This window comes from Plecotus auritus, assembly GCF_963455305.1.
Source record: "Plecotus auritus genome assembly, chromosome: 2".
Classification (NCBI taxonomy): Eukaryota; Metazoa; Chordata; class Mammalia; order Chiroptera; family Vespertilionidae; genus Plecotus; species Plecotus auritus.
In genome coordinates, this window is record NC_137771.1 from 184256569 (window position 1) to 184269832 (window position 13264).

At 39.1% G+C, this 13264-nt stretch overlaps 1 protein-coding gene across 1 annotated transcript in view; it reads left to right on the plus strand.

Annotated features, from left to right (window-relative positions):
- Positions 1 to 13264, plus strand: part of EHHADH (enoyl-CoA hydratase and 3-hydroxyacyl CoA dehydrogenase) — a 46345-nt gene that overhangs the window by 14017 nt on the left and 19064 nt on the right. The window contains exons 4-5 of the mRNA XM_080655424.1: positions 1928 to 2039; positions 11613 to 11717. Coding sequence (XP_080511550.1) covers positions 1928 to 2039; positions 11613 to 11717 — 217 coding nt within the window. The remainder of the gene's footprint in view (positions 1 to 1927; positions 2040 to 11612; positions 11718 to 13264) is intronic.

Consider the following 13264-nt stretch of genomic DNA (forward strand, 5'->3'; position numbering starts at 1 on the left):
CACTTTTAAATGGCTAGGAGGGGCATATGATAAGGCCTGAAGCTCACCCTCTTAACTGGATTGAGGTTGCTGACTCTCTTCTCCTTCTTCTCTTCCTTCTCCTTCTCCTCCCCCTCCTTCTCCCCCTCCTTCTCCTCCTCTTCCTCCTCCTTCTAAATTTACTCATTTAAAGTGTGCGTACAATGGTATGTTACTATATTCATAGAGTTGTGCAACCATTACCAAAGTTTATTTTATTTATTTATTTATTTATTTATTTATTTATTTATTTATTTTTAATCCTCACCCAAGGAGATTTTTCCATTGATTTTTAGAAAGAGTGGAAAAGAGAGGGAAAGACAGAGAGAAACATTGATGTAAGAGAAACTCATCGATTGGTTGCCTCTTGTATGCGCCCCGACCATGGCCTGGACCGGGGAGGAGTCTGCAACCAAGGTACATGCCCTTGACCGGAATTGAACCTGGGACCCTTCAGTCCATAGGCCAATGCTCTATCCACTGAGCCAAATCAGATGGGGCCCCAAGTTGATTTTAGAACATTTCATTACCATAAAAAGAAACTTCATTTAGGAGTAATCCTCCATCTTCCTTTTCCCCTAGTCCTAAGCAACCACAAATTTACTTTCTTTTTTTTTTTTTTTTTAATATATTTTATTGATTTTTTACAGAGAGGAAGGGAGAGGGAGAGAGAATTAGAAACATCGATGAGAGAGAAACATCGATCAGCTGCCTCCTGCACACCCCCTACTGGGGATGTGCACACAACCAAGGTACATGCCCTTGACCGGAATCGAACCCGGGAACCTTCAGTCTACAGGCCGACGCTCTATCCACTGAGCCAAACCAGTCAGGGCCACATATTTACTTTCTGTCTTTATGGATTTGCCTATTCCAGACATTTAATATAAATGGATTATACAATATGTTTTATGACTGTCTCCTGTCACTTAGCCTAATGTTTTCAAGGTTCACTCATGTTGTAGCCTATATCAGTACTTCATTCCTTTCTGTGACTGAACAATATTCCCTTTTATGGATATGCTGCATTTTGTTTATTCATTCATCAGTTGATAGACATTTGGGTTTTCCTACTTTCTTAACCTTAATGAACACTATGAAAATTTGTATTCAGGTTTTTCTGTGGACATGCTTTCATTTCTCTTGGGTATATACCCAGGAGTGGAATTGCTGGGTCATATGGTAACTCTGTGTTTAACTTTTGAGGAACTGGCAAGTTGTTTTCCAAAGTGGCTGCACCATTTTCCATTCTCACCAGCAATGTATGAGGGTTTTGTATTCTCCACATCCTCTCTTACACTTATTATTGTCTATCGTTTTTATTGTAGCCATCCTAGTAGATGTAAAATGGTATCTTGTGGTTTTGATTTGTATTTCCCTGATGGCTCATGATATTAAGCATCTTTTCTAATGTTTAGTGGCCCAACTATAGCTCTTTTTTTGAGAATGTCTATTTAGATCCTTTGCACATTTTTAATTGGATTATTTGTCTTTTTATTATCGAGTTGTAAAACTTTTTTATATAGTCTAGATATACAATTAAAAAAGGTTTTCTCCCATTCTGTGGATGTCTTTTTACTTTACTGGCTGATTGGATCTTTCAGGACTCTATAAAGCTGTTTCTGGAGACTATTATTTTTGTTGACCAAGACAGGTCATAATAGAGTCAGAAAAAAAAATGTGTAAGATGCTAAGGATGTGTTTCAACATAAAGACTTAGGGGACAATACAGCTCTTTTTATGCTGTTAATTAAATTAAACTAGAGGGTGTGCAATAATTTGCCTTGTAGCAACTCTTGCTGAATTCTATGAAACAATGTTTTTGAGAGTTTAGGCAATCCAGGGGAATGCTCATCTTTACCCTCTGTCATCTCATTCGATTGACCCTCATGCCTTTAAACTTTGATAGGCTCAAGTTGGCTTCCCAGAAGTCAGATTAGGAATTCTTCCTGGTGCAAGAGGATCCCAGCTTCTCCCTAGGCTCATTGGAGTTCCTGCTGCACTTGATTTAATTACCTCAGGTTAGTATAAACACTGCCAGCAGTTGTCTAGGTAAATGTGGGGAACTGGAATAGGATTTAGAAAAATCTTGGTTTCACCATTCCATAACCATATGATCTTAAGAGGATACTTGAACTTTTTTAACTGTCAATGTTCTCACCTATAACATGGAAAGAATAGCTTCTCTGACAGCTTCTCAAATGTTACCTTGAAGATCAAATGTGAGTGTCTTCTAAATGAAAGTGTATAAAAACTGCTAATCACATTTGAGGTTTATTTTTTCTCATGAATATGTCCTTTCTCTTTTTTTTTAAAGAATTCTTTATTGTTGAAAGTATTCTATACATATGTCTCCTTTTCCCCCCATTGACCTCTCCCTGGCTGTCCCACCCCCCAGCACATGCCCTTACTCCCCTACTATCTGTGTCTATTGGTTATGCTTATATGCATGCATACAAGTCCTTTGCTTGATCTCTCCCCCTTACCCCCACCCTCCCCTACCTTCCCTCTGAGGTTTGACAGTATGTTCGATGCTTCTATGTCTCTGGATCTGTTTTTGTTCATCAGTTTATGTTGTTCATTATATTCCACAAATGAGTGAGATCATATGATATTTATTTTTCTCCAACTGGCTTATTTCACTTAGCATAATGCTCTCCAGGTCCATCCATGCTGTTTCAAATGGTAAGAGTTCTTTCTTTTTTAGAGCAGTGTAGTATTCCATTGTGTAGATGTACCACAGTTTTTTAATCCATTCAATGGGGTTTTTTTTTAATATACATTTTTTTTATTGATTTCAGAGAGGAAGGAAGAGAGAGAGAGAGAGAGAGAGAGGGAGAGAAACATCAATGATGAGAGAGAATCATTGATTGGCTGCCTCCTGCACACCCCCTACTGGGGTTTGAGCCCGCAACCTTGGCATGTGCCTTGACCAGAATCGAACCTGAGACCCTTCAGTCCACAGGCTGATGCTCTATCCACTGAACCAAACCAGCTAGGGCAATGAGGGTTTTATCATAGTTCCAGTGTCTATTCATAGACACTAGTGTTCACATAGGGTATATTATATTCAGATCTAATTTACAAATTGTAATATAAACTGGAACTAAAACCAGAATTTTCCAGGAAAGATTTCAAGTTTTAGTGTGGAAATGACTGAATTTTTCATTTCCCAAGTATTAACTATAAATTTGTTCTCTTTTAATAGGGAATGTAAAGATTGAAACACTAGAAAACATTTAGAGACCCTAAATTTACCAAATACCATAAGATACATAAAGATATTTTCAGTTGAGATAAGGCTGGAAGAAAGAACATATATAACTCTTTTACTCTAAACAGGTATAAATAATTATGAGACCTTGGGTCAGTCACTTTGCCTTTTTGTGCCATAGTTTTCTTATAAATGTGAGTAACAATAGTATCTGCCATCTTTACAGTGTGGTAAAGATAAGTTAATACAATGTGCTTAGAAAAGTCCTAGACATGGTAATAACTTCATAAGTTTCAGCTATATATTATTATTCTCCTTTCTGTCTTCTTGGTAATAGACTTGAAGGAGGGGCAATAAAAAATAAGATGAGGATATTGGTAATAGACTTGAAGAAGGTGCTTTAGCATCAAAGGCCTGAGTTTGAACACCAGTTCTACTACAGTCAAACAATATGCCTTATACAAGTTAAATTTTATTCATTCATCCAGCAACTATTATTAATCTTCTCTCATATGGCAGGCCTTGTTCTAGGCATTAAGCCTATATCAGTGAATCAATCCAACAAATAGTTCTGCCTTCATGGAGATTATATGGAGAAAACAACAATAATAGTCACCTTCTAAATATATAAGAGCCAAGTGACTGGAATGCCAGAACGACTGGAATGACCGGAATGACCAGTCACTGTGGTGTGCAGTGTAGTGGCCAACTGCCCCGAGCCCCAGTTGGCCCCCCTAACCTCCTGCGGCCCTTCTCCCCAGCCAGCCTGGTCCCCAATTGCCCCCCACACACCCTGATTGGGGGCAGAGCCTGCCAGCCAACTGTCTGCAGCCCCTCCCCACCCCACTGGCCCAGCCCCAGTGGCCCCACCCATGCATGAATTTGTGCACCAGGCCTCTAGTATTGTCATATTTCATCAATCAAAACCAGTTTTCTCCATATCTTTGAAATCAAGATGCCTCTTACATTCATTGTGAATCATGGCTTAATTGGAAGTGCTATTTCTTTCCTAGTTTCTATGGGTCAGAAATTTGGGACCAGTTTAGTTGGATTCTAGTTCAGACTTTCTTATGAAGTTTCAGTCAAAACATTGATTGGGGCAATAGTTATCTGAAAACTTGACCAGGGCTGGAGAACATGCTTCCAAGATGGCTCACGCACATGGATGGCTAGTTGGTGCTGACTGTTGGCAGGAGGCTTCATTTCCTCTCCACGTGGACCTCTCCATAGAGTTGTATAGGTGTCTTCACAACATGGACACTGGCTTCCTCGGGAGTTATCCAAGAGAGAGCAAGGTGAAAGCTGTAATGTCTTTTACGTCCTAGCTCTGGAGTCTCGTGCCATTTTTTCTGAACTATCCTATTAATTAACAGGTCTTTCCCGTTCAACAGGGGAAGGGACTTGATACCAAGAGGGCTAACACACTGGAGGTCACCTTTGAGCCCAGTTACCACAACTGTATACTCAGATATGTGCTTACCTATTATATAAGTTACCTAATATATATATTAGAGTAGATGGAGATAGGTGCTAAGGAGAACACTTAAAGCAGAAATGGGGAATATAAAATGTTAGGGTTGGGGATGATATTTTAGGTAGGGTAGCTAAGAAAGGCTTTTCTACATAATAACATCTGAATAAAGAGCTGAAGAAGGTGAAGAAGCTCATTATGCTGATATCTGGAGAAGGTTTGAAGTGAGTAAAGGGAAGAGTAGTAGGGGATAAAGTTACATCATGTAGAGTCCTGAAGATTACAGAAAGAACTTTGGCTTTTCTTTTGAACAAGGTAGAAAAGCATAGGAGTGTTTTGAGCAGGGGAGTAACATGCTCTCACTTATATTTTTAAAAGATCACCCTGGCTATTGAAAATATATTAATTAGAGGTAAGGGCAGAAAGAGGAAGACTAGTTCTAAGGTTGCTATAATAATCCAGGGGAGAGATGATGGGAGCTTGGACCTTAGTGGTAGCAATGTAAATGGTGAGATGGTCAAATTTTGGATATATTTTGATAACAGGGTTTTGTAACAGATCAGATGTGAGGAAAAGAGGAGGGTAGGGGATGATCCTAATGGCCTGAGCAGTGGTAATGATGGTGCCATGACTGAGATGGGGGTTTTGCTGGTAGAGCAGTTCCAGGGAGGAATCACAGTGCTTAGTTTTGGATGTGTTAAGTTTGAGAGGCCTGGTAGACAAGCAAGTGGAGATGTCAAGTAGACAGTTGAATAGACTGGCCTGGGTTTAAGAGTGAGGTCTTCTGAACTCTCAGCCTCCATTTTCTCATCAGTAAAACAAAGCAATTCTGAGGAATGACGGAAGTTACATGACACGCTTCTGTCACATAGATTTTTCTAAATGGTAACTGTGGGAGCAGAATAATAATCCCCCAAAGGTGCTCACATCCTAATCCCCAGAACCTGTGAATATGTTACCTTACATTAAAAAGGTACTAATGTGATTGAATTAAGGATCTTCAGTGGGAGATTAGTTTGTATTTTCCAGGTGGGTGGACTTTATCACAAGAGTCCTTAGAAGAGGGAGGCAAGAGGTCAGAGAGGAGAGCAGATACGACACGGGTACCTTTGTAGATGGAGGAAAAGGCCACAAGCCAAGAAGTGTAGGCAGCCTCCGAGGCTGGAAAGGACAAGAAAGTGATTCTTCCTTAGAGCCTCCAGAAGGAAGGCGGTTCGTTCTGCCAATCTATTTTAGACTTCTGACATCCTAAACTAAGATTACACATGTGTGTTGTCTTCAGATGCTGTGTATTTGTGGTAATCTGTTATAGCAGCAATAGGAAACTCTTACGGTAGCTGTTGATAATGATGCTTTGTCGTTTGGAAATTTTTTTTTTACTAAGAAAGGATGTTAAAAATAATTGTCACTAAAAGGTAAAGGTTCCTTACTGATGTAGGGGAAAAAACACCAGTGTTGCAGGAGCTGACCCCATACAAAATTAATAAGCAAATAGATTTGGATTAAATTAATAAGTAAATAGCTAATGTATTCTGATCTTCTGAAATCCGAAAGAGAGGTAATTCTGGAAAGTGGATCGATGGCAGCACAACTATTGCTTCTCCATAATTCCCTTAAAGTGCCAGGTGAAAATAACCGCATCTTTAGCAGTGATCACAAAAGATGTGCTTGAACACATTGCAGTTCATTCCCTGATGTTCTTTGTCCAATCAGGTGACAAGAACTGCAGTGCCCTGTTCTTTCTGCTTTTACTTTCTAGGTCCCGTTCGCCTTGTTCACAGAACAGCACAGAAAGCCTCCCCTCTAATCTCTTAGAACTTATCCCCAGCACTAATGGGATTCTTTATGATCATTCATGGTACGGGGATGCCCCAGATCTCTAGACTTTATGAGATCCCTCTTATTATCTAGAACACCCGGGGAGTGGCACTTTTATCCTGCCTGCCTTCCAGATTTAGGTATAGGTGAGGTTTCTCTATATTTTAACAAGGTGTTGAGGGTAAGTTTTACACCAAGGGCTTCTAGGCAGCAATAATAAGTATCAGCAAATTTCATTTGATGATCAAAACAAAAGAACCAGACAAACCAAAATCTCAAAACTAAGCCCCAAATCTAAAGCCTATGAAAATATTGTGACATAAAAATGAAGCATAAATGTGAGCCTGCTGAAACAGATTTTAAAAAATAAGAATATTAGAAAATTCACATTATTAAAAATAAGAAAGAAAGTAGTTTCTTTATTAAATAGGAATACCCTATTTAAAATCAAAACATTAGCCACAATTATTTCTTTTTAAAGCAACAAAAACAGATGTCATAGAACAGACAACAGAATCAGCAAAATGGAGGATAAATAGAGACACATGTATAGAATTCAGAAGAATTTAACAAAAAGATACATAAAATGTAAATGAAGGTAGCAGACATGGAGAGTATGTAATAGAGGTCTGTTATGAATAATAAGAGCTCCCAAAGCATGAAGCATAAAGGTGAGAAATAACTAAAGGAAAAAAATAGAAGAATTTTTTCAGTTAGGAACTAGAATCAGAGATTGTATTTTAGCAAGCACACCATTTTCCTGGAAAAATTGATGAAACAATATCAATGCCTGATACATTTTGGTATAGATTTTAAACTTCCAGGAAATAGAATCATGCAGCCTTCCTAAGGATAAGAACAAAATGCAACAAAAGGCTACTTTCAAAATAACTAAGATCACTCCATCAAATGCTAAATGTATGGAACATTCGTATAATTAAGATGGTCTGCAGTCTTTAAAATGATCATCTAAATTAAGAGTTCTTAAAATGTGATTCAGGGACTGCTGGGTATTCCTGAGACCACTATGAAGTCAGAACTATTTTCATAATCATAGGCCATTACTTGCCTTTTCTACTATCATTCTCTCCCAAGTGTCCGGTGGAATTTTCCAGAGCTTATTGTATGCCATCTGATATCAGAACAAATTGAATGCAGAAGTAGATATGAAAATCCAGCGGTCTTCTATTAAGCCAGACATGAAAGAAATCTGCAAATATATATAACAATGACACTCTTCTCACTAAATTTTTAAAAATTTGAACACATTTATTTTGCATAAAAATTTATTTATGTTAACATATAATAAAAAACATTTTTAAAGTTCTCGGTTTTAATTTCTAATACAGTAACTATTGATAGAAATAACCCATATCTTTGGAGTGCTCTGTAATTTTTAAGAATGCAAAGGTGTCCTAAGACTAAAAAGTTTGAGAACTGTTGGTTCAAATTCACATGTTTTGACACAGAAACCACAATACAAAACTATATACAGGATCCAAATTCCTACTCTTATAGAATATGAAAGCGGAGTTAGAAAAACTCCCCATGCTTTAAAATTATTAAATTTCTTATCAATAAATTAAATTAAAATTTGTTATAATTTGTGATGGTATGAAAAAGCACACATTTAAGAAAATAAACTATTTTAAGTATCCAATGTAGAATTTATAAGAGGATGCTTACAATCCAACATGAGTTTATTTTGCAAAATAGAAAGGAAGTAAAGAAGCATAAGATTTAGGAGGAAGTTGTAATATAGCTGACCTTTGAACAATGCAGGGTGCCAACCCCCATGCACTTAAAAATCCATGTATAACTTTTGACACCCCCCTAAACTTAACTACTAATAGCCTACTGTTGACCAGAAGCCTTACTGATAATATAAATAGTTGGTTAATACATATTTTGTGCATTATATACTGTATCTACACTAATAAAAGAGAAATATTCAAATTGACCATACCTCCATGTCACCCACCAGCCAATCAAGAGATTATGCAAATTAACCCAACAAAGATGGCGGGTTAATTTGCATACACAGGCACAGAGCAAAGGCTGAAGACTGAAGACGACTGAAGACTGAAGAGGCTTGGCTTCTCCACTGCAGCTGGAGCGGAGAAGCTAAGCCTCGCTGTGGCTGGAGCGGGGAAGCCTAACCTCAAGGCTTGGCTTCTCCACTGTGGCTGGAGCGAAGGCCTGGGTTCTGGGTGCCAGAGGAAAACCGGTGCTGGCAGCCAGGGGAAGGAAGGCCTATTGCATGAATTTTCATGCAATGGGCCTCTAGTTTTTACAATAAAGTAGGTGAGAGAAAAGAAAATGTTATTAAGAAAATCATAAGGAAGATAAAATACATTTATGTACTGAATGTATTTGTTAAAGAAAATCCACATATACGTGGACCCTTACATATCAAACTCATGTTGTTCAAGGGTCAAATATAGAGTGAAGTGAGTCTATAAATTCTAAGTTTATAGAAATTAAAGCATGTGGGCAAACACTGAGGAATTTGTGGCTCTGTTTTCAGTGTTAAGTCTGAAAGAGTATCTTGGGAAAAATCAGGAAGAAATCTGGCTTATTTGACAAAAAGAAATGAAGTGAACTATGATTGGCTTTTTCCAAAGTTTGGCAGTTTTTAGAAATATCACTATTGTTTACATCATGAGAAGAGATAAAAACAGTAAGAATATGATGGATTTTGACTTGCGTAGAAAAGGTCACAGTGAATTAGAAGAAAGCTAACATTAGAATTATATAGCTATCTTTTTAAGTAATCTGTACAATTTTAGGGGAACTTTAAAATGACATTGGGAAAGGGTTCCATGGGCGAAAATTTTTTTAAAGGTTGGAAAGAAGCCATGGAAAAATAGGGAAAAAAATGAGATTGCCCAGCAGGGAGAAGTCTCGGCTTCACTTTTCCAGGTAGAGGAAGGGGTCTCCTTATAGTAGCTCTGGGCAGGGCTCTTATTAGAGCCCATTGGACAGTGGTTGTCTTCTACACTGGGGGCAGCACAAGAAGAAACAAGCTGAACTCTCAGCCTGAGAATTTGGGTTGTATGTACAGAGCTGGGTCTTTAGGTCCTTGGCAGAATAAAAGTACAGTACCTGGAATCTCACTGGCTGTCAGTAGAACTTTGGTACTCTTCTGCTTTTGTGAAATCCAGGCCAAAAGAAATCATTAAAGCTGAAGGAGCCTTGGCTGGTTTGGCTCAGCCGTTAGAGTGTCAGCCTGGGGACCAAAGGGTTTCAGGTTTGATTCCCTCTCAAGAGCACATACCTTGGCCTGTAGGGGTGCGTGTGGGAGGGAATCAGTTGAAGTATATTTCTCACGTTGATGTTTCACTCTTTCTCTCTTCCCCCTTCTCCCTCCCTTGCACTCTCTCTAGAAATCAATGGAAAAAATATCTTCCAGTGAGGATTGTTAAAAAAAAGAAGAAAAAAAAAGCTAAAGGAATTTTCAGTCCATCAGTGGGTAGTTCTTGTTACCCCTGGTTAGGTGCCTCAAAAATCGTTTTAGTGCTCAGGTTCCCATCTTTCTTTCCCCTCCCTCCCTCCCTCCCTCCCTCCCTCCCTCCCTCCCTCCCTTCCTTCCTTCCTTCCTTCCTTCCTTCCTTCCTTCCTTCCTTCCTTCCTTTCTTCCTTCCTTCCTTCCTTTCTTCCTTCCTTCCTTCCTTCCTTTTTTCTTCACTTAACCTGGGGAAGCTGATTCACTCACCCCTCACCCAAATGATTTTATACACAGGAGACTTGACCCCCGAAGCCTCTCACCCACTCCCCACCACCCTCCTCACCCCAGGAGGAAATCTGGAAGCCTGTTTTCAAAGGCATTTCCAGAAAACTGCCCAAATATTGCTGTTACACAGTGATCCATGCCAAAAGTTTTGAACTGTCTATCTGATCAAGCCCCATTTGTAGCTCTTGGAAGCACTAATAGAAACCAGGAATGGAATGTTTGTCTCAGAGATGGCATCTACCAACACTGTCTACAAGAGCAGCAAAGACAGTGGAATTATTGCCATCAGTACTGATTTGATGATCAGTTTTCAAAAGGAAGATGGTATTGGCAGGAAAGCAAGTAATGTGTCAAACTTCTGGAACCCCGTAGAGGTGCCATTCTATACTGGAGGCTGCCAGAGCCACCATTGGACACTGGATGTCCTGGCAACACCACCAGACACCAGATGTGATGTGAGATTTAAGCTGCTGCTGTTGCTTAGTGTCACTAACTCCTGGACTAAAAACCCTTAGTAGAGCATTCCATTCACCAACCTTGGTACATCCAAGAGAGATAGAGAAAGATAGAGAAAGGGAGAGAGAGAGAGAGAGAGAGAGAGAGAGAGAGAGAGAGAGAGAGAGAGAGAGAGGGAGAGAGAGAGAGATGAGAGAGATGAGAGAGAAACATCCACCAACTGCCCTGACTAGGAATTGAACCTGAAACTTTGGTATGTGCCATGACCAGGAATTGAACCCACCACCTTCTGGTATACGGGATGATACCCCAACCAACTAGGGATAGCCTGTGTAATTTTGCTTATAACTTATATAATGTCAACTTAATACATTTTTCCTCTGTCTGCCCAACTACAGTATATTTATCTTCAGGCACTGTCTTGTGTGTGTGTGTGTGTGTGTGTGTGTGTGTGTGTGTGTGTGTAATCAATGACAGCCTTTGGTGCATATGATATGAGATACTGGTACTACTCTGCTACTACCTCTATGATTATAATTTAAAACAATCATCTCATATTTATATAGAGATCTATAGTTTATAAAGTGCTTCTATAGATATTATTTCTAGAATAAAGAGAGAACATGTTATTTTCACTTAATACTCAGAATTACTAATGTAAAGATAATTAGTCCCATTTATCAACAAGGAAATTGTAGTCCTATACAGTTCTTTATGGTAACACAAATAGTAAAAGATAGTGCTGAATCTTGAATCCACATTTTCTGTTTACCCCTTCAGTTATCTTTCTACTACAGCTGTCATTTATTTTATTTAACAGTAAGTTTATATTCAGAACAGAGGCCCTTCCTGCTTTTGCTTTAATCTCACATTGTTCTGTGACTTGTTTTGTTTTGTTTTAGGAAGACATGTTTTGGCAGATGAAGCACTCAAGCTGGGTATTCTAGATGAAATTGTCAACTCAGACCCAGTTGAAGAAGCAATCAAATTAGCCCAGAGAGTTTTAGGTAAGAAGGTAATAAAAATAGCCCCAAATTGGAAACAAGCTAAATGTCTATCTTAAGAAACTCCTTAAATATCTTCTGGTACATCCAAGTGATGCAATATGACACATCTTTAAAATGAATGAGAAACTATGTATTGATATGGTATGAGTGCCGTGATATAGTATATTAAGTGTAAAAAGCATCATTGTGTAGAGTGGTTTACCATTTGTGAAATAAGAAAGAGGGGATGGGATTGAATGTCTATATGGGGAGAATGTATATATGTAACTGTTTGTGTATAAAATATTTCCATAAGGATTCATAAATAATGGCTAATGGTTGTCTCTGGGAATGGGGCGGGTCAGCCAGAGGCACAATTGGAAGGAGACTTTTTATTGTTTACTAGAGGCCCAGTGCACGAATTCATGCACAGGTGGGGTCCCTCGGAAATTTTGTAATTGTTTACAGCTGGTGATCAGGGCCAATTGGGGGACCAGCTTGCCAGGGGTGAGGGACCATGGGAGGTTGGCCCCAGCAGCAAGCTAACCAATGGCCGATTTGGTGAGGAATCGGGCTCCCTCCTGCCTCCTGTCTGGGTCCCGGGGTGCGGGTGAACCAGATTTGGGGCTGTCAGGGCCCCAGCAGCAAGGTCTGGGTCAGTGCGCATCACAGCTACCAGCCGGTCATTCTGGTCATTCTGTCGTAATGGTTGCTTAGGCTTTTATATCTATAGATTCTTCCGTACCTTTTGAATTTTTATTAAATGAATGCATTTTCTATTAAGAAATATAATTAAAATTAAAAAAACAAGCAAATAAACATTTCAGCAAATAGAAGACAAGCTCTATAATTGACCACGAAAAAAGCATGGTTCTGTTTCTGTGAGCTATGTTTTCTCTCTCATTGGTTTCTCACTGTATGGAGTCATGCCATCCTTCAAGAGTTCTTTGGTGTGGCACTCCTAGAGTTTTTCTTTCCTTTTCTAGCTGTTTCTTTTTAATGTGTGGAAGTTGGCTGCAAGATGGAGAGGGTTAAAGAGTGTTAGAAAAAAATAATTGGAAAGAGTGCTGGTTACAGGCAGAGCAGGGCGTTCATCTCGCTACTTGGTGGCAGGCAATGGCTCAGTGTCATTCAAAGGCATTCTTTTGAAAAAGTCATTCTTTTGCTGACCCTGGTAGGGACCAAACACTTTTCTGAAATAATCGTTCTTTTTGTGACTCTAGCCAGTTACTGTCAATGCAATAAGAAAAGCTTGAACTGGAGAGGCCAGGGTCTGTGGGGAAAAAATACTGGTGACTCATAAAGAGAATCTGTAAGTCTTTGCCCAAATGGGAATGCGTTTCCTGCTGTCTTTCTCTGCCTTCCAGACAGTCTTCAGCACATTTTCATCCCGGGTTTCATTGTGCCTCCTGAGAGGGCTTATTGTTGTGTTGGAAGTCACCTGGTTGGCCAATAGCAAAGGCTATTTACATTTGGAGGTGCCTAAATTATTTTTGGTTGGGGGCTTAAATAGACTGTTATTTATATCCATGATCTTAGTTTGTAAAGAACCTGATTTCAACAGGGAG